This window comes from Hippoglossus hippoglossus, chromosome 12, assembly GCF_009819705.1.
Source record: "Hippoglossus hippoglossus isolate fHipHip1 chromosome 12, fHipHip1.pri, whole genome shotgun sequence".
NCBI classification, from domain to species: domain Eukaryota; kingdom Metazoa; phylum Chordata; class Actinopteri; order Pleuronectiformes; family Pleuronectidae; genus Hippoglossus; species Hippoglossus hippoglossus.
Window position 1 is genome coordinate 5,485,338 of NC_047162.1, and position 26,341 is coordinate 5,511,678.

The 26,341-nt window shown below is 41.1% G+C and overlaps 1 protein-coding gene across 4 annotated transcripts; it reads right to left on the reverse strand.

Annotated features, from left to right (window-relative positions):
- Positions 1-17,893: 17,893 nt before the first annotated feature.
- Positions 17,894-25,297, reverse strand: c12h2orf42 (chromosome 12 C2orf42 homolog). 4 transcript variants are annotated; one of them, XM_034601376.1, is made up of 9 exons: positions 25,140-25,295; positions 22,372-23,535; positions 22,056-22,259; positions 21,849-21,953; positions 21,039-21,143; positions 20,202-20,309; positions 19,307-19,407; positions 18,671-18,833; positions 17,894-18,596 (listed from the first exon to the last, which is right to left on the reverse strand). In XM_034601376.1, the coding sequence occupies exons 2-9, from the start codon at positions 23,492-23,494 to the stop codon at positions 18,352-18,354; spliced, it is 2,154 nt and encodes a 717-aa protein (XP_034457267.1). In that variant the 5' UTR covers positions 23,495-23,535; positions 25,140-25,295; the 3' UTR covers positions 17,894-18,351. The 4 variants fall into 4 exon arrangements, with proteins under 4 accessions (XP_034457267.1, XP_034457268.1, XP_034457266.1 ...); XM_034601377.1 differs by having other exon boundaries at positions 22,137-22,259; positions 25,140-25,293; XM_034601375.1 differs by having other exon boundaries at positions 21,849-22,259; positions 22,372-23,513; positions 25,140-25,297.
- Between the last annotated feature and the right edge of the window lie 1,044 nt (positions 25,298-26,341).

Here is a 26,341-nt window from a genome sequence, read left to right on the forward strand (position 1 = left end):
GATTGGTATTCGCTATCTGCTGATATACAAACTCCAGGTATCAGAATCGGTATCGGGAAGGGAAAAATGTTATTGAAACATCTCAAACAAAAAGTGATATTTCTTCATGCATAACTGTATAAAAATAAGACACAGGATTTGCAGCTCCATTACCTTATAGTCTAATGGTGTATGGAGACTACACACAGTGAAAGAAATAGTAAATGCATCTTCCACTGAATGATGGTCTCAAATGTGAGTCGAAAAACAAGCTCCTGTTCTTTGAGTCCAGGGAATGGAGACGTATATAGGAGCTGAGAAACTATCTCAGTGTGACATCACTTGATGTACGCTTGATGTGGTAATAGTGAAGACAAAAACATTCAGCAATACATATCTAAATGGCTCCGGGACAACAAGCTGCATCACCATCAGGCTTTAAAAAAAGCATTTTAAATAGTGTCTAAGGATAAATGTTCCCCTGAAGTCTCGCTCCTCTGCACAGACAGAATCAGGCATCCTGCTCTGCAGGTCTTTATGTTTCTGTTTCCACAGGACATCATCCATCATGACTGTGATTTCCAGCCTTCAGGATGCTCAGATGTTTCATAAATCACTGTTTGGAACTCATTCTAGACTGAAATGACAGCAAAGCATAAATACAACAAGCAGTGTTGAGCACAGCACAGCTTTGAGTTCAGTGTGACTGCCTCTCCAACACTAAAGCACTGCACTGTCGAGTCCTGCTATCTAGAAATATTGTCAACATCATTCCATGCTATTCAGCGGCAGTACATGAACTGACCAGTTGTGTGGAGGGTTTGACTTTGTGGAGATGCCATTGTTCTCTGTGTTGACTCTGTCTTTGCACAGCTGCAAACAGCAGAGTGCAAACAGCAGCTATCAAAGAGCTTCAGATGATATGTGATGACAGTGTCCTCACCAGTTTTTTAAATCCTAAAGTCCACATCTAGGCAGCTTTGTACATCACGCAGTGTGGTCAAACCTGCTATGCTCAATCTTTATATACTAACAATGGAACAAATGACTAGAATAAAAAGGCAAACATCCAATGTCAGACTGAATGGTGAACAACGTGCAGCTATAGAGCCAGAGATTTCTCTGTGGAGGGGGTGGAGACCAAATCTGAGCTAAAAGAGAGTGAATATTGAACCAGAAACATGTGGCATCATGTCACCTTGAAGGTTTCCTGGGGCATTTTCTTGTAAACTGAAGATATGTTTGTTCACAAAGAACACATTGTGTTTATCCTGTATACAAATGCGTTGAATGCATTTGCTTCCTTATGAAACATTTAAGAAATGTGCTTTTTTTTTACATTTACACATTACAGATTTGTGATGTGTAAATCAACCATCAATCAAGGATTTGTGTCTCAAAAACAAATTGTCTGTACTTAATAAACTATAAATAAATAAAAGACATGAAATATGTAGGTGAATAAAGGAGCGTCCATCTATTTGAGAATTTTAAGTAAATGACATTTAGCTCAGCTGAAGTACTGTATTTACATTTTCCTCTATTTTAAGATAAACTGATACAAGGGGTGAAAAAAAACTCAGTGTCTCTGAAGCTACGGCCTCAGAGATAAACATGCAAAGCAACAAACGTTAGTACCAGCACAGAGCGGTGAAAACTAAACACGTGCACACACCACCACCGACACGCCTACGTGCACAGCCATACAGGCTGATGAGTATTATGTTTGGGATCCTGGGGCTCGTGCATCACCTTTTGTGGGACAAGTAAGGTGACTCCTGGCTGCTCAATGAGAAGTGGCACCACATATATCTCTTAATAGAGTCACTCACGGCTCCTCCCTCCACACACACACACACACACACACACACACACACACACACACACACGCACACACACACACAAACTGATGAACTGGTGCACAGCTCATTCATCTGGTCTTCTTAAGACAGATTAGCTGCTCCAGCACCGTGGCAACTACTCATCTACCATTATTACTTAAGCATGTTTTACTGCCGACAGATATTTACTGGCCCAGCAGCAATGCTCCCGACTCTCCAAGACTAATACCCACAGGCAGGGGTGGAAGTACATCTACTCAAGTACAAATATGAGGTACTTTTCTGTTATTCAATACTTCTACTCCACTGCATTTTAGAGCGAAATTGTACTTTTTCGCTTCACTACAATTATTTGACAGCTTTAGTAACTAGTTACTTTACAAATTAAGATTTTACAAACAAAAGATATTATTTGTCCTTTACACTACAGCCAACATGTTGGGTGTCATATTATTAAGTTCACTGACTGTCTGTCCTCAGCAGTGATGACCCTGATAGTGACCCTGTAGTGGTTGAATTCACCGACTCGTGCAAGTTCGTCCTTCTTGGGCATCAATGTGTCCAAAACTACGATGAAAAATAGGAAGATTCCTATGGTCATGTCTCCTTTGCTGTGTTGGGCTGTGGAAGCGGTAAACCCATCGATAGAGGTTTACCTGGCAAGTTAGCAGTAAGTCTGTAATATTGGTGTAAAATCTCTACGTTGTCAGTCGAGGTGGCCGGTTGTTTCTCCGGCAGCTTGTCGACAAATGCATGTGTGTGCAGCTTTGTGCACGGGGAGGCCCAGGCTGCAACTCGTATTTACGACAGTGAGTTACACATCCCACCTGTAGGGGGAGCTAGAGTTTACCCAAGATCAAATCTTGCATTACGTTGCATAAAGAGAAACATGATACGTATCAGCAGGTGGAATTAGGCTGCAAACTAGCGTGACATCACCAGAATAATCTGGCTTCTGTGAATGGGACCAAAATGCCTCCGGATGCAATTGGACGGACTTTCAACCAAACGAAATGTATGACACTGCATATCACATAATTCAGTCTGGTTTCCAGGAGAGCTGGAAACAGCTGCTTTTAATAGCAGTATACTGAACCTGAGGTATTGGTACTTTTACTTAAATGAAGTATCTGAATACTTCCCCCTGCACAGCTCACAGGGGTGACTTTAGCGATTTCCACCCACTATAAAGCACGCCGCTTATATCATTACCTAAATAGAGAGAGAAGTCAGTGGTGTCTGACAGTGGGACAAGTGCAGAGTGAAAAAATAGTGGATGTACATGTTAAAAGATTGAAGTAGTCAGCTGAACAAGGGATGAGAGGTGAGAAGGGAAAAAAGGGGGAGAATGAAAAAGAAGGAGCTGAAGCCAGACAAGCTCATTAAAGAGAGGGCAGCCGTGAGACAAATGATGCATGGAGATGGCAACACCTCCCCCCTCCCACCCTCCACCACCACCTCCCTCTGTATAGGGAGGCTGTCTGGGTAAGGAGGTGCACGGAAAAGTGCACGTGCGCATAGGACTGAGAAATACTCCTGGTGCTCTAATGGAGAGAGGCCAGGGCCGCCAGGCTGTTGACAGATGACTTGTCAAGGGAGGAGGAGGAGAAAGGGAGGAGAGGTAGTGATTAGATAGTTGTGCTAATGCTTGACCTCCTCTCTACCCTGGTGTCTGTCCTTCATGGAGGATGACGAAGGAGGGGTGGAGGAGAAAGAGAAAAAGAGAAAAAGAAAAGGAGGAGAATGACAAAAAGTGGGAGAAATGCTGAGATAGATTTTTCCAGAGGGAAACAATTCATTAATCCACTGATCAGGGATTTATTATGCAACATAGTTTAAATATAAACTGTCAATAGCATATCCAGTATCGTTTTACTTTACTTTTAAGCATTGTAAGTAATGTCTGCAGAAGTACTAGGTACATTTAATTAAAATATTGTACTTGCAGGAAGTTTTCCACATAGCTAAATAGTTTTGGCCCAGATTTGGCCCAAACTGCCACACTGTCATCAGGCCCACATACTGTGTGGAGTGATGACACTTGGGCGGTCCACTCCTGTTTGCCAGATCTTGCCAAAAGTGGCCTGAATTCGCTTTGTGCTATTTGGGCCAAATTGTCCATTTACCACGTGGGCCAATTTAGGTCACCATCCAGATTACATCTTGCCTACAGCATCGCATTTGTTGGCCAAAAAAAAAGGTCTACATTTGTTTTGGGACATTTGGGCCACATTAGCTTTTTTACAAGTGGGCCACTTTAGGCTCACATTCATTTCATCTGGGCCAGAAGGCCAGAAGTGCTGCATCATTGCCTGACCTGTCCCTAGTATGTATGCTTTTTTGGCATGTTGATTTGGTCACATGAAAAAACATGGAATAGAAATTCATCTGTCTTGGATCCTAATTAATTCAAGTTTGAACTTTTACGGGACTCTGTGACTTTGGTCATATCTCCTTTAATAAAAAAAATGCAGGAAAAAATTGTTCTTGTTCTTTTACAGCTCCATATTAATCTAAACAGCATGCTATCCCCAATATAAGAAATACAGCATTATGAGCGACTGCAACAGTTCAAGCTGAATGGCAAAGAAGAAAGGTCAATGTTGATGAACCTGCATGGTCAGACACATAAAATGCCAATGTACCACTTTGTTGATGGCTCAAAAGGCCACTTGAAGGTGAAATCAGATAAATACAACATGTGTGGAATCATCATTTAAAGCTAATGATGATCAATGCTCTTAAAAAGCTATTTATATGATACTTTATTGCCTATTTTACGCTAACATTTCAGTGGGATTTGAGTTATTTCCCTTATTTCACTACATTCATCTTAGATAAAGGTCCTCACTGCTTTTCAAATTAAGATTTTACATACTTAACATGTGATCATAACTGTCTTAAATAATGAGTAAGGTGAAAATCATTTAATGTCACCTAGGTTGAAAGCATTAGCGTCCAGCTGCCACTTTGTGTCAACACTCCTTCTTGGAGCCACAATAACTCACTCAAACTTTGACACACACATGTGAAACACACATTTTTAGATTTAGTGTGACTTACACTTTCCGTTGACGTTATCTCCGATGTCCATCCCAAGAGAAAGTCAACAAAGCCGCTTAGAGTCCAGACGAAGAAGACGCTCCTTTCAACTCCAGAACTTGCCAGAGATTTATCACATTTTTAACTTTGCTTGGGTATAAAAGTTCTTCAGCGAGATTAATCAGTACATCCATGGGTATTAAGCAAAAAGGAACTGCTGATATCTAATTCGGCATGCTTTGAATTGTGTCAGTTTGCCTAAATGTTATTAAATACGGCATCGAAGCCTCCAGCTACTAACAGGAGCCTCTGACTTCAGTTTGTGCTTCCTGATTACTTCCCCTGAAACATCATGGGAAATGTAGTTTCCAAACTTAAAGCAGGATTATCTACCAAATCATAGTCAGACAAAAAATATCTATTGGAATGAAATATCCATGTAATCAGATAAATAATAATCAATCATATTGATCCAATCATGAGATAATACTTTATATGTCATATTGGTTTATATATAATATACAAATGCCTATACATTAATATTAATTTGTTAACTATACTATGTTTCTAATTCTTATTACTTAATAAAGACTGGGACTCCAGGACATTTAATTGTGGAATAATTTAATTGTGATATTGCTACTTTTACTAAAGTAAAGGAAGGACAGAATACACTTTTAATGACTACAGGAACTGACGATTTAAACACAAGTCAATGTTAATTTATTTTGTTGACGTGTATGCTTGCCTGCAGCAAATCACACATTTTTACACGTTCCTCTGACCAGCACAAGGTCGACAGTCACAGGCAAAACTATTTTATTTTTGAGAATTGATTTTGTACTGTAATGTGGCAATTTTACATTTGCTGTATTGCTGCATTTGCGTCTGCGAACCTGAATACTCCCACCACCACTCATGTCCTGGGTTGAGTTATATCACGAGGTGGCCTATACCTAAACTCCAGCCTAAAAAATGTGTGAGGAGATGTACCAGGCACAGTGCCACTGGGTCTGTGGTTGGCTGAGAACGGAGCGGAGCAGGTTGGCAGCATGAAGCCGGCAGCTGCTGTGATTAACATCCAATTTCTCCAGAGAGACGCAATTTGATCAAAAATCTGATTCAATTGAGGTCCATACTATAACAACAGCAGAGATACACTCTCTTAAATCATCTCACTACCCTTTACTTTCGTTTTGTGACCCCCTGCACGTTGGGAAAGATATATATTAACAGTGGCGGAAATTACATTAACTTAAAGTGCTGCACTCAAGATCTACCAAATTCCTGTGCTTTCCTTTTTAATTTCTTAATTTTCTACCTAATTGTTGCACTTTTTACTCCACAACATTTATCTGATAACTTTACATTCCAGATCAGATTAATAAAAATAAATATGATCAATAAACACATGATGATGTTTTATTATGGTCAAATAAATTTTACAGGATAGGTATACACCAAATTTACCTTTAACATGAACAAATGAACTACAATCCAATAATTTACATTCTGTCTGAAGGGGACCATTATGCAGAACTAGCTTACCCTGATGACTACAAAGTCATCAGGGTAAGCTTATCAGATATCACTCTCCATGTGTATATACATGATGGTACCTGTTTTCTATTCAAGAAAATGCAGTTCTTTCTCTTGTAATGGGATATTTTTAAAGTTCTGTATTTAGGTATAAGGTCTACAGAACTAAATGTAATAATATATGATAAAAATGTAAAAAAAAAACACTCCTGCCATTTAAGATACTTCTGATGAGTCTCTGAATAAAACAAAGATGTTTAAATACGCTGATCTTGACCAACAAAAAGACATTTCCTAACATCTGAAGAATAAATCTGTGGCGTCTTTCTTCCTAAATGATAATTGCTTGTCAACAGCTAATGAACACAAGCAGAAAAGAAGCTGTAATTTACCTAAATTCACAGACAACTTGTCTTGTAGTAAACACAGCTGTTAAAAAGGGTTTGAACATTTTATTATATGGTACAGTAAAGGCATTTTCCAAGAGGAGAGTTTTATTTATCCGTGTGCGTGTGTGAAAAGATACCAATCCCTGTGTGTGCATTACTGGGAGATGAGACAAGACAGCTACAGGGACGGAATAAAAAGAAAACAGTTTGCACAGGAAAGGCAGTAAGGAAGAGAAAGGGGGGAGGAGGGAGGAAAAAAAGAAGAAGTAAGAAAAAATGAGTGGGTTTGTTGGGATTCAGGCAGCCACACTGGGACTATCATTACCATACATCAGGACAATGAATGAGGCTTTCAGCGAGCGGTAATAAGAATTTGATAAATCATGAGCCAAGAATTAACTAGACGTCAAAACAATGAGAGCACCCTGATAGATGAAGAGAGGATTATGGCATAGATTAGTCAGAGCAGGGCGTAGGAGAGGAGCTGTGGAGGAGATGAGGAGGGAGGAGAGTCCGTGCAAGGTCAGGTGAGGTCTGAGAGAGGATGAGGAAAGGTCGGCCACAAAGACAACAAGAAATGTATAAATAACATGATGGAAGAAGGAGGAGGAGATGGAGAGCAGACCCAGAGAAGAGGCTGACTGAGGAGGTGATGGAGTGGAAAATGGGGAACTGAGTAAGGGTCAGGGAGTGATAGCGCACAATAAAAATCTCGGAGATGAGGACATTGTAAATGAATGGATGATACAGTAACACCTGCGTTTATCGGCACCGCGGCTCAACGGGTGATAAATTAAAACTGAGCTCCTTCGGATCAACATGTGGGGGTTGCGGATGGTTTTAAAGGAGCTGAAAAAAACCACAACATAAAAACAAAATGCAAAACGCAATGAACGGAGATGAAAAATAGCCACAAATGGAAACAAATCTGTGTCAGTGATGAAGAGATTATAACGTTCTTCTAATTCAGACATGAAACAAACTGACATGTCACATTTACAATAGATCATTTTTCTACAGATTACGTCAATGTTGCATCTTCTCTTCTGTAAGTGTTTGTTTTTCTCAGTATTCACATTCTAGATTGAGCAATCATGTTCGAGCAGGCTTTGGTTGCCCACAGGTAAAAAAGAGGAGGAGCACATTGACCGAGATGCATCGACTATTGGCTTTTTTAATTTAACTACATTCATATGCAGGACGCTGTTAAAGAGATTGGCCAAAATGTTGTCTGGACCTAATACAGCTAAAAAGGTATCACTAGTTGGACATCAAACCGTGTACGACAAACGGAAGTCTTGGTGCAGATATCCACTGTCCACACCAGAAGTCCCAAAATATTGGACATTGGCCCCAGTGGCCCCAGGCGACAGCCAATGGGCTCTGAGATATGTCGCCAATGAACCTGCATATTTTTGGACTATGGGATCTAGAGTTTGAACCCAGGAACTTCTTGCTGTGAGGAGACAGTATTAACCACTACCCACTACCACTACGCTGTTCACAATATGCTACCCCGAAAATACAGGGGATTTCCTCAGTCTAGCCTTTAAGATTCATCCTCCTTTCTTGAAAGAATTAACAGTTTTATGCCGATATCCATTCGGTTCAATGTTGACATATAGTGAGTGAAAACTTTGACGTGCTGGTGTTGCTGATAAAAAAAAATTTAAGATCACCATCATCATTAGGATTCATCCTCTGGGATCCATGTCTGAACAAATTGACATTGACAATGGAAGAAGATTTATCCAAAAGTCGTCAAGACCTATTGTAAATGCTCAAGACATTTGACGTTAAGCCAAAGTATCAAGCTGCTGGTGGATCAGTGAATCATAAAAGTCAGTGGGATTCATCTTCTGGGAACCATGGAAGTATTTCGTCCATCCAGCAGATGTTTTATTCTGGACCAGCACGGCTGAAAAGCAACTCAGTCAGCACAGCGAGCCATGAACGCCCACTGTAATTCCGCTGCAGCAGCTTTGACTTTGACTGACAAGTTTTTCATTAACATTCCACTTTATTGTCTGTCTCCCTCGTCCCTCCCCTCCCCTCACCCCTTCTGCCTGGGTTATTCCTCTGCTCATAGGGTGAGGGATGTGACAGGGGGATGTTTATTTAATGAGAGCAGTCTGGAGGGGGTAATGAAATCTAGCCTAACACCATTAACAACCAGGCTTATCAGCTCGCGGGACACACGTCATCATGCTGCAGCCTTTTGTTCTCTGGCACGAGGCTGCCACCGACCCAAAGGACAGATTAAGGATTCTCTGAAAGCCCCTGACACATATCCCGAGATATTAAAAACTGACCGCAAATCTCTGTTTTGAAGTAACTCTTATCATTTCTCACGTAGCTACTCACAAAATGACATGATAGGCAGCGGGGAGGCCTGATAAGAGGACAGGTGTCTGGCAGGCACATGTAAAGTATCTGTACTGTGTGTGTTCAAGTGTGGGAGGTGGTTGGTTTGTTACCTGACCGCACAGACACAATCAATCTCCCTCCATGTCGCGGTAATTGATGCTGATGGATGGACGTGGACTTCTCTTTGTCTGACACGCGTGCACAGACAAGCCCCGAGCCTGCACATTAACACACACAGGAAGTATGGCAACATGCAGAGGGACAATAAATACATCTTTTTCCTCACTCTCACGCCATATTCGTTTCCAGTCCGTGTGTTTTGGCTGTAAGCGGCGTCCTGGTTCCACTCTTGAATCGTACAATATTCTCAGAGAGGCTCGTTTGCTGCACATTACATTAGAGCGAAGCTGCTGATGGCCACACAAAAGCCATGTAAATGAGCTGTGAGAGAGGCCCATCAGTCATCATGCCAGATGCATGCTCCCATTATTATTTATGGCCATAATTGGCCCGTGTTTCCTCAGGCAGTGACTCTGCACTGATGGATCTGATGATAACTTTGCTCAGCCCAACAATCAGAGAGCAGTCAGAGCAGAGGGAAGGGAAGGGAGGAAGAGAGAAAGTTTGCACATGAGCTAAAAAGAGGAAAGAGCTGTGTTGAAATGATAAAAAATGGTGACTGAGCCAAACTAAATTGCACAGCAAGTGTGAATATCAGTTGCACAAATTCAGATTCATCCAAACACTGATGGATCTCAGCTGCAAAAGTGGAATTTACAAATCTCTTTGCTGATTCAAATTGTTTCTGTGAGTTCTGGTCAAACACTACTTGGCTGCGTTCAGGCCAACTGTAAAAAAAATGCATCCCTCTCATTTTATATATCTGGTGATGCACGGGCCTCTGGCCAAAAAACGTGTTCAGCAAAAAAGTTCAACCAGGCTCAATTTTAGCTGCAAAACTATTTAACTTCATCCAGACACTGTGTTGGCCAGTGACACACGTGCAAGCACACATCCACATGGTGAACTGCTTTATAATGACCATTGTATAAAAATCCCATTCATTTACTAAATACAAATTTTGATTATCAGTCATAACATTTTAACTATCCAAGGCAGACTTACCACAAGCTATTAGACTGTGAAACAACGTTAGATCGTCTTGAAGAGGCCACAACTCCGTATGATATCAAGAAAAAAAAGTGTTATATGCCATGTCAAGGAGAAAAACTACACTTCCCACAATCCTCAGGCTTAATAGCGATATCTCTAATTGGGGGAGCTAGCTGTTACCGTGGAATGTTTACCCAAACTGCTCATGTCGACTACACTAAGTTACTATCTTATACACTATGGAACTCTATATACATTCATACAAGACACAAAATACTATATATGACAACACCATATTAACAATAGGGTTAAATTCAAGAAGAACCACTGGAATTCGTTGGAAAGGTGTGATTCGCAATGGTTTATGGGATGTGTAGTTCCTTCACTCTTAAAATAATAATGTACAGTCTTCTACCCTTTCCTTTATTTTCCTTTTACAACAGGAGCCGTTCTAAAAGTCACTGTTACACTCTATTCCTTCTGTTTACCTCGATGTATTACAAACGGTTGTGCACAGTTTCTCCATCTGACAAGCTTTCAAATGCAATAATCTGTCACTCCAGCTTAACTTCCAGGTTTTTATTTTATTTTATTGTCTCACCCTATGGTCTCACCATTACCTTAGACGACACAACCCCAGCCTATAAAAACCTCCTTATATTATTCAATGCAACTCTGCTCCAGTCTGAATCCCTTCTTAGTCACCCGTCGACTTTCCAGTCACATGCGGTGCAAATTATAACCAAATTTCCAGAATACCATCAAAAGAAAATGCAAATCAGTGGCCGTCTCATTTCCACTACTGTATTCCTGCACGCATCAAGGTAAACGGTGGTGTCAGTTCTCCACCGTGAAACCCATGCAGGAGAAAAAGACTCAACAGGACATTGTAATTAAAATAAGGACCCGTAAAAAAACCTCAAACTGCAGGAAACTCCTCATCGCTCCGCACACATCTAATGTTTTCATCTCTTCGGTGGAAGCCAGAGTGGACGTTTAAATCACACGTTTCATGTACGTCAGCGTAACGTTCCGTCTGTGGCTGGTTAGACTTGTGGCGGACTCAACTCGTTATGTACTGTTGAGTACAAAACCAGGCCTATACAAACACTGTTTATAAGGTTCATAACTCAGCAGCCACCCATTTGCAACAGACATATCGCATTATGATTGTTTCTGTGGCTTTCACAGTATTTTCATGAGCTTGTGAGCAGGAAGGAAAAACCACAGCTGAGTTTAGAACAGAGCTCTCGGTCGTATTTGAGGAGCTCCACCACTAACATCCTCCGATTCTCACAGGGATAACAATACAATCAGCTCAATTTCACAATCAGAATAATTTATTGAGCACACAATAAAGTCGGTGTGTGGTGTGGAGTCGGACATCCAACCCTGCCTTCCTTTTTGGCCCTGCACCATCCTACTGCGAAGACTCTTTCTGTAGGTTGGCCCTGGGTTTCCCGTCTCTCGTCCAATGTCAGCCGGGATTGGCTCCAGCTCCCACTTCTGAACCTCGAAAGGATAATCGGTATAGAAAACAGACCAGGGTGGAATAAATCTCTGGACACTGCACTCGTAGTCAACTCTGACCAAAGTAATTTATTATTTTGACTATTGAACTCATGCATAATTAGATATAGATATTCTCTGAACAACTTTAAGTGTTTGAGGGTGTGACGCACAGGACACAGACACAAGGCAAAAATTGACTAATTCCACAAAGTCATTCAGGGCTGATTTAACTCTCCTAATATGGGTCTTCATGGGCCGTTGTGCATTCAACAGCAATCGTGAGAAACAGAGGGTGAATTGAGATGAGGGTTGTCAAGGGACGGACGATGGATTCGCTCGACCTACTCCGGGATTGACAGGCAGAGCTCAGAGGTCATTGGGTAAGTGGTCTATCTTGGCTCCTCGCCTCGGATGTGACTCTGACCTCGACTCCTCCCGATCCCGGCCTGCGTCTGGTCCTGCCTCAGCCTGGCAACGAGGTAACGACTCCCTGTTGGGGCAGACTGAGAGGCGTGTTTGTATCGAGGCTGCATGTCACGGATTGTCGTCAGTCATCAAGAATGTGTTGACAAGTCCTGTCAGTCTGCCTCTACCTCCTCCAGTTGGCAGGTAGATTCCTTGTTGGCAGCTCTATTTCCCCCTTGTCTTACACCGAAGGGCATCACATCAGATTAGCGTGTGTGCTTGTTGCGTGCAGGTGCACTGAGCAGGCATATCTAATGTGTGTGACTCTGCCAGGCTGACTCAGTTAATGTGTTTTGCCGTGTGCATTTGGCCCAGAAAATGCTGACCTCCGTAAAGCGATGATTTGTGTTTCCTCGAGGTTTTTCCCCTTTTTAATGTGTGAGCTTTTGCTCAGACAGAAAGACATAAAGCACAGGACTTGCGTGCAGATTGCTGTCCCCTTTCTGACCTGTTTATTACACAGTTGATGGACGAAGACATTTACAGTAACTCTCAGTCCAAGGACGCTGCAACAACAAACCACCACAGTGAATCACAAGAATGAATAGGAACTTGTTGGTCTGAGCTAGTTTGTTTCAGATCTCTTTAAAACTAAAAGATGTTTATTTAATTAATAAAGTTTATTAAACTTTGTATTATAGTATTTGTATTTGAGTAAATCACATGGGGGAAAACAATGACTATTCCATTTGCAGAACCAATTCATGGTTGTCCTCATCCAGTTTATTTGAATATGGAAATCCTGGATAAGGGATTGGTTTTGCATGAGAACACATTTCATTTGAAACACAGATACGTTTCATGGAAGACATACTGACATATGGTAATTTTGTTTACCTGATATTCATCTTTATCTTAATGTGCTCCGGCGTCCAATCCAAATTCAATACCCTTCAATGTTTTTAGCCCCAGGGATGGTATGAACCTCAGAAGATGAATCCAAATGACTATGACTGTTACTGTAGCACATAGCATTACTAAAATTCTGCTTCGGATACACCTGGTGTCCACACTACCCCGGAGTTTTAAAGCCGCTAAAACAGAGAAGTTTGGAAATGCTGCTGACCCCGTTTTAGCTGCGTTTTTGTCAGGATGGGCGGAAATGGAGATATTTGGAAACAATGATGTAGACGCTCATAACCGCCTGCTGATTGGGTCTTTTCGGTCACGATGTAGCCTTCGCTGATTTGTCAGGCTCCAATCAAATGACGCAGTAAACAGAATTTACAATCATTTACAAGGTTTGGTACAGGTTAGGTAGTTGTGTCAAACATTTGGAAAATGCTGGACCTGTAAATTGATAAATAGGAGCAATAAATGTCAAACTCACCTGTACTTGAAACCGAGATGTGCGTAGAGCCATCTTCTGTCTGGTCCTCGCGGTCACTACTCTGTGTTACGTTCTGAGGCAGGGATGCTGTCTCAGTGCAGCTCGGGGTCAGAGTCTCTGAGCTCGATGTTGAAGCCGCCTCAAGGCTCCCAACCAAAACCACAGGATTAGTTAAGTGAATAGAATTTCCTCTCTGGCAATAGTGGCTCACGACCTGGTGGTACTGTTTTTTCAGTGCCTCCAGCTTAGTGTTAATCTGACCCTTGTTTCGTACGATGCCACGATTTCCACATGTACGGTTCTTATCCAGTTCAGTGCATGTTTGAAAGCAGCTACAGAGTCACTGACACCGACGAGATGCTGTGTAGAGGAAACACGAAATACACAAATTAACAAAACACAGTTAAAAACAACAATGGCGGAGTAATCAGCAAAGGCGGGAAGGCAAACAAAGACAGGAAGTGAAGTGAGAGAGAGGAAAAAACACAAGGGAAAAGGGTTCTGAAGAAATCTGAAGTCTGGAATCATGACTAAAGTGTGATAACAAATTATTTTTTGGAGTAAGTTGACATTGCATCAAATTTAATAGTTTTTATACTGTTTATTTAATGGATTATAATGATCACCAACTACTACTATCACCGACAATCAATCAAGTCTGCTGTGCCTGAACCAAAACTATAATAGCGGTGAGAGTGGAACCAGTTAGGAGCTGAAAAACCAAAATATGAGTTTTATAAAACTGCAGCTCCAATTTTTCATACAGTTATTTGATCCTTTGTAAATATGAAATATGGATGGTATGTAACTAAATACATTTATACTGTTACTGTACCTCGGTACGTTTTGGATCTGTATTTTACTAAAGTCGATTTATTTTCAGATGCTTTTACTTCACTACACATATCGGCAAACCTTCACTTAAATATGCTACTTTTACTTTTTCTTTTTATCTATTTATTTGTACTTTTACTTATGTACTTCCTCCACCACTGATTATAGTTAAGACAAGTAAGGTAACTACTTATTGTGCAAAATCTAATAACTTCTGTTTACAGGAATAAATATCACTCACAGTATTTATTGTAATGTGCATTATCCTAAAACCATTATGACATTAGAGGACGATGAAAGCTGTGTGTGTGTGTGTGTGTGTGTGTGTGTGTGGAGTAGATTAATGACCACCCACCAGTTCTGATGAATGGGAGTTGGTGCTGCAGGGAGAGTGAATGTGTACAGTACAGTAATATGTGAAATAAAACATGTGGTGTGGGTTGTTTCCAAATGATCTAACTCCCTCTCAACTTCTGAATATCAGTGGGGAGCTCGACCTGGACAGCGAGAGGTGCAGTTAGTCACAACATGGTGCAGCCGAGTTTATAAATGTTGACTGGTGAGTTCTCTGTGTGGATCATGTGGAATGACAGAGCTGGAGGGAAGCTGTTGGCTCAGTGCACGTCTGTCGCCTGGTGTTGACAGACGTGCAGTCGTGTCTTGGCTGCTTCCACTCACTCGATCACATAATAACAGAGAAAGACGGAGCTGCCTCGGCCATGAACTTCGTTTTATTCCACTTGACATGTGGTTGTGAGAACGGCCCAAACCTAAAATTAGTTTCTTGCTGTCTATATATTCCTGCCGTGCTTGCGGCATCGCTCCACGGATTGCGAAGTTGGCCGTCAGGCCGTCAAACACTTAAGTCATGACTGAAATTTCTCTAAAAATATCAGGTGGATTTGCCAGGAAAGTTTGTAGAGATACAGTATGCATGGTCACCAGAGGATGAATCCTAACTTAGGGATCCCTGACTTTTCCAGTAGCACCACCATGAGGTTGACATTTTTGCTTTTTTTCCCAATGTTATTTGATTGCCACCATACAATATCCTGTTTATTTCTTTGTGTGTTTAATTATTTGTATTTATATATATTATATATCATTTTATTTATATTTATTAATTATATTAAAAAAATGTAAGAATAAAAAAATATTCATCCATATATTAACATCACTAAATTTCTAGAAATTTAACTTTGGAAAGAAGTGTATAGTTATTATTTGTATTTTTTTTCTTACATATTTTGTTCCTCAATTAACAAAGTTATTATAAAAAAATATGACATGGAAAGAAATGTAGATTGAAAGATTTATTGATTCCCTAATACAATAATTTACAATTTTATGGCATTTACACTTAATTTAGAAAAAATAAACTCTAAAATTATACTTTGAAATATGAAAAGTGTTGGGTCAACTTGAAAAAATACTTCAATTAGTAGCACACAAATTAATAAAGTTTGTTTAAATTAAATTAAACAACTTATATTCACGCAATTGACAACTTTGATTTGCAAAAACGTAATAAATCAACTTGCGTGTTACCAGTTGAAGTTTTTTCAGCGTTCAGTCAGTGAGAAATAACTTTTCAGCTAAACTCTTGTAAATAAATAAAAAAGACCTCAAACTCAAAAGAATTAGAAGAAAAAGAACAAAATGTCTTTGCATCACTTTCTAGAGTGAACAGGTTGTTAGTCCTTGAAATCAACATGAGAGTTTCTCCCTCTCTCTTTTTTCTCCCTCTCTCTTTTTCTCCCTCCTCCCCTCTCCGGCCTTCACTGCCTCAGTCTTTAATACATCTTTCAAGTGATGGAGGAAGTCTCCCCGTCAAAATGTGCTCTCTGTTTCTACCAGGAGAGGATTGATGCATCTCCCGTCTCTGTGACTGACAGAGCATGTAAACAGCTAAATGCGTGGCTCAGAGCTGTCTGGCAGCCGGGGCCCCTGTGTGCAGGCAGAGGCTGTGCTCACGCTGATGTCCTGGGGGCCTGTGAGGGAGGAACGAGGGCCGAGGGCTGGCGCTGTTCTCAGACGCCTACACCCCTGATGTAGATACTCAATGTGCAAAGTTGCTATTCTGAGCCGTGCATGTGATTTGTCGGTATTAACTCGTAATCTTAATTAATTCATGAACATTTGGACACATTTTGGAAGCATGTGTGATGCTTCCTGTGATATGTCCTCACAGCATGTGTGTGGTTTTAGCTTAGTGAAGCTCAGACGGGAGGAAGTCTGACACCTGATATTTGTTAGTAACACACAAACAGAGACACACAACAATGATAGTTTCAATATTACTCGCAGTTATTCCACTTTCTCCATCTGTTTGCATGAGAAGCCTTTTTCAGGCCAGTCCCCTGTTTGTGAAGACAGGCTGATGCCTCCCCCTGCTGGTCACATTCAGTACATCCACACACTATAAGAAAGAATAGTGAAAATGTACAGGTGGGGGAAAAACACTGAAGATACAGAAAACAGAAATAAATGTCCATCTATGGAATTTTAGTGGAATTTAGTGGAATTTTATTTGATGAGTTGGGATCTTCGATATTGAAGGACAATTCATGTTCCTGCACGACACCAACACAAAACCTACTCAGTCAAAACTTTATACAGATTCCTGACACAAGTTTTTATTTTTATTTTTGTAAAGGACAGAAATCAACTGGCATCATCATTAAAAATCTCTTCACTCTAATAATATGTGCAATATTCATATGTCTGTGCAATGCATTTCACTGAATATATTCTCACAACTGTATAATCTGTTTACACTTTATATATTAGTTCTATTCCATTATAATTTTCACATTTTCTTGCATTTATTATATTGCATGTTTACTTTATCATACTAATGTCTATTTTTGACTGTCCTCTTTGATGCTGTAACAAGACGAATAAAGGATTCTCTTTTTAAAAAATCTTATCTTCTCTAAATATAAATAGTTTGGTTTCCATCCATCCATCATCTATACTACTTTATCCTTTGAGGGCAGCAGGGGAGCTGTAGCCAATCCCAGCTGACATTGGACAGGTCACCGGAGTATCGCAGGTCTGACATACTGAGACAATGATTTACGCTCACATTCACACCTACGGTTAATTTAGAGCCTCCAGTTAATCTAACCCCAATCAGCATGTCTTTGGGTTGTGGGAGGAAGCTGGAGAACCTGAAGACAACTCCACACAGAACAACTAAACCACTGCAGCACCCTGCTTCTCTAAAAAGAAATCTGTTAAAACGTGGTTTTGTTACTCCATTTGTCAAATATCGAGTAGTTCTTCAGGCATTACACAGTTATTATGAAATCATCTTGGAAGTTTAGAGGGAAAATGTGTCCTTGACGAAAAAAGTATGATTCACCAAAGAACATTTTTTATAAGAATATTATATTTGTTTATATATTGAATGTTTATCTGTAAAGCCGGGAGATGTAGTGCAGTTGCATTTAAATGGAAATACTCAACACACATTTTTGTCCATTGAATGTGATTTATTTTCTTAATCTTTACATAGAAAACAAACAGGACAAAAAAAAAAAAAAATCTTTGAAAGTACACGTAGGTTTTCACACTGTTAGGAAACGTTATCCAGTCTATTTCCTTTAGTTTTAAATACATGATTCTAAAATGTTCTCAACTGGTCGTATGATCTGTCTTTGACATATATAAAAAATAACTTAAATATATAGTTTATTTACTTTGTGCATATTCAGCATTAAGGAAAAGGCATTAACATGAGGACTCCACAACAAACTAATACTGTTAAACAATATTATATTACATGATGGGGGCTGTGATTGATTATCCACATATTGCATAATATAACATGGATATATGAGTCAGACATATTTCTATATTTCATCTATATCAGACACGTTGCAGTTAAAATCAGGAGACGTTAACACAGTGTAATAAGGAGGAGACTGAAGGACCTCTAGACGACCACCTGAAGGACGTCCACAGCCTTCGAGTGTTTCAATTGGGTGGACTCGAACTTGTTGCGCGCCCCTTTCTCCGGCGTGCTTATTTTCTCACAGTGGCTCTCCGGCTGACCGCTCTTCTGGTGGCCGAACTCAAAGCTGATCCTGAGCTCTCCCATCTGACAGCGAGGGAGAACGTCCGGGATCCACTCGACCACAAAGGGACTGGCCTCCTTCTGATCGGCCGCCATGCCGGGTCCTGGCAGAGACACCACAGTGTGAATGTGTGCAGCTCTACAGCCGTCGATATCACAGCTGGATACGGTCACTCACCGACTTTGAGGAAGGTGCGGAGCTCCATGGGTCGTATGGCCTGCGGCCGATCTGTCCTGTAACCCTCTGGTAGTTCTGGCTCGGGAAGAGGCTCAGGACAGCGAAAACGGGAATAAGAGCCATCTATGTTTTTCACAAAACTCTGATAGACCTCCAGAGGCAGCTGGAGGGCAGACAGTGAGGTGGAGAGAGAGAGAAGAGGTAAGAGTGGCAAAGTCACTGAAATCACAGTTTTACTCCACTCTGTTGTTTTACCTGAAACAGTCTCTAAGTGTGGAGTTGTTTTTCCAAAATGTTTTACAAGCACAAATACAGCAACTCATTCAGATGAGATAACAGGAGCATAATAATTTTAATTCATTAACAAAGTAACAAATAATACAATTCATCTGCACCCAGGGCTTAAAAAGTTTTTTACATATTATGCTGGAGTCTTATTTGAAGGCAAAGTAGATGAATGATATTTTTAAATCGACTCATCTTCTCTCATCTAGATTTTGGCAGCAGCAGCGTTTTCAGTCTGACTCAGAAATTCTAACTATAAAAGCACAGCACACAGGATGAAAAGTGAGGGGGACATGTCCCCTCGTCCTCAGTGGAAATTACACCCTAGCATAAGAACAATGAGGAGTTTACCTCTGGAGTGTCGAAGAGGCGTTTGACCTGCATGAGGTTGGTGATGTGCCAGGTGTACTTGGAGAAGGAGCCGAGAGGAAGTCCATCGTTTCTCACAAAGGCTGACGTCCACACAAAAAAGACACAAAGAAGAGAGTCCATATTTATTTACACGTTTGTGGTTTGCTTATCCAGTGGTGGAATAAGAATTCAGATCCTGCTCTTAAAGCAACACAATGTTAGATATGCTCTTGTGTAAACTCTGGGTCCCCCTACAGGTGGGAGACATAAATCACGTTTCTATCAGTGCTGTAAATACAAGTCTTGGTTTGAGTCTCGCTTCATACACAGCAGCACACACATGTACTTTTATACAAGCTACTATATATACATACACATTATATACTATATGTATCCCACATGCTTCATAATAATGCAAATTTGAACATTTGAAAACTAACTTCAGTGACTATTAGCAGCACCGGGACAAATCACCAGCCCATTAAAACATCCATAAAAATTTGTACTGTACATTTGTACATACTGAGAATACTGAGCTAGCTTTTTCTTATAGCTAACTGCTTACTCCAGCTCACAGCTCATGTTCTGGTTGGTGCGGTAGAGTTACAAAGAGCTATTCCAGGCGTCAGGAGAGCACTGTGGCAAAGGAAGAAACGCCATTCTCAGCGTTATAGGTTTGTGTACCACTGAAATGATTTGAAAGCTGTTATTGTGAGGTTAAAAACAACTAAATTGTGTTGCTTTACACACCAATACAACAATGCTAAATCATGCATGAGAGAGAGAGTAGCGAAATGTCCGCTGTGACTGACATAGTATTATATATATGACATTATTAGATTGTTGATACTGATGCATCAATGCACGTGTAATACTTTACTGTAAGTTTTCCCACCTGTTGTGAAGTTTGGCAGCCTCCTCTTCTTTGATCCGAGCGACAGACGATTCTGCAACGCGTTGAAGAACTCCTGAGGAATGTGGTACACCAGAGGTTGTGGTTTCCCTGAAGGATAAACGACAAAAACAACATTTCACTGTATACAAACAATCCCAGGTCGTCTTCCTGCAGAGACTAACAGCTTTGAGTGATGAGCTTGAACCTCCTGCTCTGTAAAATATAAGGGTTTGAATGTTGTAGTAAATATCTGTATTAACAATACATAACTAATGAATAATGCTTCATGGTGATAAATACCACAAACCCATGGGTTGCCAGATAATGAGAAATCAGTTTTGCTTTGGGATTTCCAAACATTGTGAAATGTGAAATACGCTTTGATTCCTGTTGAGGGATACATGAGAAGATTGATATTTCTCATGTCTGGACAAACCTTCTGTTAATGATCATTTAAAGTTAGTTAATGTAGATAGTTTCCTTTCAAATGGGTCCCTGCTGGTTTATAGTCATAATAAAGACAATTATCTCCATATAAAATAGAACTTGTTAGAAAGTTTTACCATTCTAATGCAATCAGTTTATCAGAACTTGCTTTTGTTTGTCTGACTGTTTTTTTCTATTGGTTACAGTAACACTGTACTCAAATCCAGTGCTGAGCTCTATGAACACACAGTAGCGTGGAAACACCAGTCAGATGGGTTTCAAACAAAGCCCCAGGTTGTGTTTACTTAACAACTTCTCATTTGCTTTGCTGAGCACAAAGTTATTAGAGCTGATGAGCTTCATAATCTAACTGGTTCCTATATGCAGGATATCAATTTTCTTTAGCTTTACCATCGAACTGGTAGTGCATCGTCTGGTGGATCCTCTCTGTGACACTGGCCAGCCACTGATGGAAACCCAACGTCACTGTGCGCTCGTCCACAACCTGCGTACCCCCTGAGGCATAAACACACAGATCAGATGATCAAACAGCACAACAAGCTCACATTCATTATTGTCTTTCTTTCTACCATCAATATATTTTGTCTAAAATTACTCAAAGATTGATTTAAAGGCCTGAAGATGTTTTTACGGTCATGGAAGCTAAAGTATGAAGCATATCAATGGTTAACATGGAGAAATTACAGATTATTTAAACTGATAACTTTTTTGTTAATACATCCCAATATTAAATTACTTAATCTTTAAATAATCCTGAACCATTTCCATGACATTTTGTGGATGGGTGAAGTACGATCTAAAGAAGAACCCATTAAAGTTTGGTGCAGATCTAGGATTTTTTTCTTCTTTTCTTTAGCATTGCTGACTCAAACCACATCCCTCCACCAAGTGTTTTGGTAATCCATTTTGCGGTATCCTGCTGACTAACAGACAAACATAATCTCCTTGCCTATAGAAGGCTAGAAATATATTTAAGAAGTTTTAAGGCCTTTTTTCTGGAAGAAGATCTGCAGATACTTTGGTTGTGTCAGTCATGAATTAGAGTTCTTTTCAGAAGTGGATGAGGATTAGTGCTGCAAGAATAGACAGAGGAATGATAAAGATAAAAGCAGATGTCTGAGACGATGTAAGAGTCAGATTTAGGCAGCAGGAAGGTGAGAAGGCGATAGAGGGCGTGGGCTCAGTAGGGGGAGGCAGCACCTGAAACCTTCAGCCCACCAGCCCACTGGGGGGTTCTCCTCTGACCAGCTCTCCTCAGGCTGGAGGCTGACGCTCCCTCTCTCCCCACGCCAGAGGCAGGGGGCGCTGAGGGGGGCGCACAGAGGCAGGAAATGAGAAGAAGGGCAAGTTGGGAAGGATCAGACAGAAACAGAAACAGAAGGAAGGACAATGAAGATTCAGACAAACATGCGCTGCAGACTCCTCCTGCATTTCTGAGTGGTTGATGCTCTGTAATAAGTCTTTCAGGGGGCATTAAGATGAAATCACCAGAGAGAGATTCCTCCAGGCGAACTTTCTTTGCTTTGTGATGAGAGTTGGCTGCTTCGGCCTGATGCTGCAGGGGCTTCTCACTGCGACCTGCTGAACCACTGGGAGAACTTTGCTGCACAGCTGAGAGGAAAAACAACGAGAGAAACACAAGCAAAAACAGAATAAGTTAAAGGAGGTGTTTGACGATTGTTCAACTATTCCTTTAAAATAGGTTACCGTACAGTTAGCGTACCACTGGGCGTGTAGCCGATGAAAGGAGCGAACTCCGCAGCCAGTTTCTCATCGCTCGCAAAGGCGCACACACAGGCGTAGAAGTGAAGGCAGGGTTGTGGTGAGGCCGAGCTGGGAGGAGAGTGAAAGCTGGAGGCTCCACCTGCTCCATCAACAACAGGTTTGTTCCTTCTGCTGCTGCTGCTGCTGCTGACCTGGCAGGCACAGTGGAAAAAACTGTGCTGCTGAATCTCTCTGCCCTTTCTCTCATTCTTGGAAACCTCGGACAGTCCGGCGGCACCCACGGTGAGATGCAGGAGGCCAAGAGGATGATGGGAATCCGTGTGGCACTTCACCACCAGCGTGTCTTTTGAAACGCGCTGCACCAGCGGGCCCGGGGACTCGGTGGCCAGCCTCCACAGCTCCTCCCTGGCCTGGATGGAGGCCTGCAAACCCTCCAGCACGGAGCTCTTTAAGGTCAGCGGCGTCGCGCGGCTCTGACACTCTATGGCTTGTTTGATGTGGATGCAGAGGCTGTCGGAAGACTGCTTGGAATTGGCCGCCCCTGATTCTGCCTCGCCCTGATTTGACCTTTGACCTTGTCTGCAAGAGGGCAGAAAGCAGCGGCCCAGGTTGATGCGGGTCAGCAAAGTGGCGCCGTCACCAGTTGCTATGGCAGTGTCGGTAGGGACAAGCTCAACGAAGCCCAGCTGTGTAGCTGTGGCTCCTCTTCCTCTGTGACACACTGAAAACACCTGGACTCCTCCGCCTGAGCTGCCGCCCAGGACTCCTCCTCCGTCACGCTCCTTCCCAACTCTCTCCTCGCTGTCTATTATCACCTTCACCACCTCCACCGCACATTTCTTCCTGGTTCTACCTCCCGCTGAGGCATTTCGGAGCGATACCCCGCAGGCCTTGTTCTTGCAGCTGAGCCCTCGGGTGCCGTTGTAGACGCCACACTGAGGACACTTGCGGATGCCGCGCAGGGTGGCCCTCCCCAGGTTGGAGAGGAAGGATGGAGTCGTGGATGTGCTTTTCCTGCCGTCTCGCTGTTTCGCTGCCAGGTTGGCCTGAGTGGTCAACGTCTGCGGAGCGGAGGACGAGACGACGCTGGCTGAGGAGGACACTGTCACTTCAGTCTCCATTCTGCTACTGAGAGTTTAGCTGGAGGTGACGGGATGTGAACCTTGTCAAAGAGGGAAAAGGAAACAAAGAGAGGATTTTTAACCACATAGCTCAAATGATGGTGGTAGAAGTCATGAGTAGAAGTCTTTGATCATGAGTCTGATGTCAATGTTTTGATATTGTGCTGCTAAGAGTTTTATCCAAGACAGAATGTACAAAAATACAAAGAGACAATCATTGATTTTAGAAGATGACAGCCCTGTAAACTTTAAATATACCGTATGTCAATATTGTTCCTCAGTTCAAACACTTTTATTCATTTTTTAAAAGGTGTGAAATGCTCTTATGACTTTTTTCCATCTGTATTTAATAGATCTGTTCTTCCCATGGACCCCAACCCTCCAACTGACAGACACAATAAGTGAAAACAGTTGAGTTGTTTTGTGTCTTTTTTTGATGGTTTGTATCTCAGCTTTTCAACAAGCTTTGGTCAATTTGTTTCTTTTTGCAGTTGTTTTGTGTCTTTCTGGACATTTCGCGTGTTTGCAGATGTTTTTCATGTCTCTGTGCTAATTTTTTTATTTTCTATTTTTATTATATTTAACTTTCATCACACAGACCAAAATAAAACATACAATACAAACAAAAGCATAAAAGACAATAATCACAAAAGACAAATATATATATATATATATATATATATATATATATCTCTGTGGTAATTTTTCATTTGTTTTGCAAAAAACCTACGGAAATAAAGATACTACTTATCATGCAGCTTGATCATGTTACATTATTGGATCATTAGTAGTAATGCATTCACATGCCAGCTGGTTCAGGATGGAGTAAATTCACCTAGCTGCTGTATATAGAGCTGATACCATGAGATCATTAAAAAATAAATATAATAATTACTGTGAATTGTAATTAATTGTTTTAAAACTTTTTGAAGCAACAATGCCAAATCGTGTACTGGTTTCATGTTATCATATTATTCAAATTCGTTTGTCATATATGATGATACGAGTTGAAATCGTTGGATTTTGCTACTCAGACAAAACAACGCATCTGAAGATACAGAAAGATTCAACAGGCCCTTCTCACAATTTCCTGACATTTTACAGCAGAAGCAAATGATCAATTAATTGAGTCAATAATCTGCCGATAACGGAAACAAGCTGCAGCACTGACTGTGTATTAATCTGTAATAATTGATCATATTTTGTGATCGTGTTAATGTGTTTTGCACGTTTCACCTTCATTTTAAAAGTATCAAGTATAGGAGCGTATAGTAGAAATATTGCAGAGTAACAGTAAGAATATGTTACTCTGAAATTAAAAAAAAAAAAAAAATATTCATTTAAAACTGCACGAGCAGAAATCTATATTAAATGACTTTCTCCCACCGTCATCGGTTATAGATTAGTTATCATTGTCATCCCTGCACACTGCACAAAACCCATTTCCCTGCAGGAACAACATATCAAATTAAAGTTAAAACTATATGTTTTTAGATGCATAATCACATGAATAAACTTTAATTAAATGCACTCAGCCTTATTAAGTTCAGGGTTGAACCCACATGGCTGTTTGCACGCAGCTGCTCGCTGTGGACTCGCCACCTGTGTGACACGTGTGTGCGTGCAAGTGAAATGCTCAAAGTACCTGTCTCCAGCTCTGTTTGGTCAAACCAGCTTCACTCTGGCTCCAAATCCGCCTCGACCGTCGCCATTGCTCCTTACATCCCGACAGCCGCATTGCGCCTGTAACGACACTCCCTATTGGCCGGAGCAGGTCACGTGAGGAAGAGGGCATGCGAGAAGGGCGGGGGAGGGGGAGTTGACTCTGTGGGAGCGGTGAATCATGGGAGCTGTAGTTCACGTGCACCGATGGCTGAGTTTTGCAGGAAGTTGAAACATGGGTGAAAGAAAAGAAGTTTTCAGCTTAAAATAAATTAGTTATTAAAGATGAGAGAAGATGCTCAAAATTTAGATACATTCAACATGTTATATTATAAATTTAGACTTATGTGGATGAGCATTTAAAAAATCTACTATAAGTGAGATTATATGTTTTACAGGGTTGGACTGGGCCACAAAAGATGGACGACGTGCCTCTACTTCCTCTCACTTACCAGAAATGAAGCCAAATCATCCCAGATACGAACGCTGCCATCTTGTGCATCAGGAGCCAGAGTCTGTGCAGTTGCGACTGGGCAATTCAGCCAGGGCAGCGAGGTCCCCTGTTCCCATGTGCTCGACCAATCGCGGGTCAGTTTCAGCTGTCAATCATGGCATTTCACCCTGTTTTTACAGCATCGAATAACTAATCAAAACCAAACTTACACCTCACATCACTTTGACATTTTAGTTTTGTCCATGTCCCACCCACTAACATGGAGCAGGCAGGGTTTATGACCTATGCTGCAGATGATGCCTTGGCTTCTGTTTTGGGGGGGGGGGAGCTGCAGTGTCGATCATGTTTGTATACAGTCTATGTGGTCTAGACTCTAGACCACAAGTGTTTTCTCAGTTTTGCATCTTTGATATCACTGATAGATATCTTCTTTCTGCTGAGCCTCAGTATCTTCACCTGTTGGCCTCCTCTTTACCCTCATGTCTCAATGTAAATACCATTTCGGATCCATGCAAGCTCTTTACTGCACTCTCATTGAAACGATGCAAAGAAAGATTAAGAGGCCTTATGTCAAATTACAAATTAAACCCCTATACTTTAGTCTTTATATTTAAAAGAGCTGCATCGCAATTAAGTCCATCTAAACCCAGAGCTACAATTGGCAGATTAGTTTTATCCAGGACACGTGCTACAAAATTACAGACCTATAAAATAAAGCAATTTAAGTTTAA

What these genes read in the sequence shown, in the direction of transcription:
- c12h2orf42 (XM_034601375.1), bottom strand. Translation starts at nt 23,494, where the DNA reads ATGGAGACTGAAGTGACAGTGTCCTCCTCAGCCAGCGTCGTCTCGTCC. An exon ending in CATCGGCTACACGCCCAGTG is followed by an intron (nt 22,260 to 22,371) that starts GTACGCTAACTG and finishes TTTTCCTCTCAG; the next exon opens with CTGTGCAGCAAAGTTCTCCC. An exon ending in TGGTGGGCTGAAGGTTTCAG is followed by an intron (nt 21,144 to 21,848) that starts GTGCTGCCTCCC and finishes TTTATGCCTCAG; the next exon opens with GGGGTACGCAGGTTGTGGAC.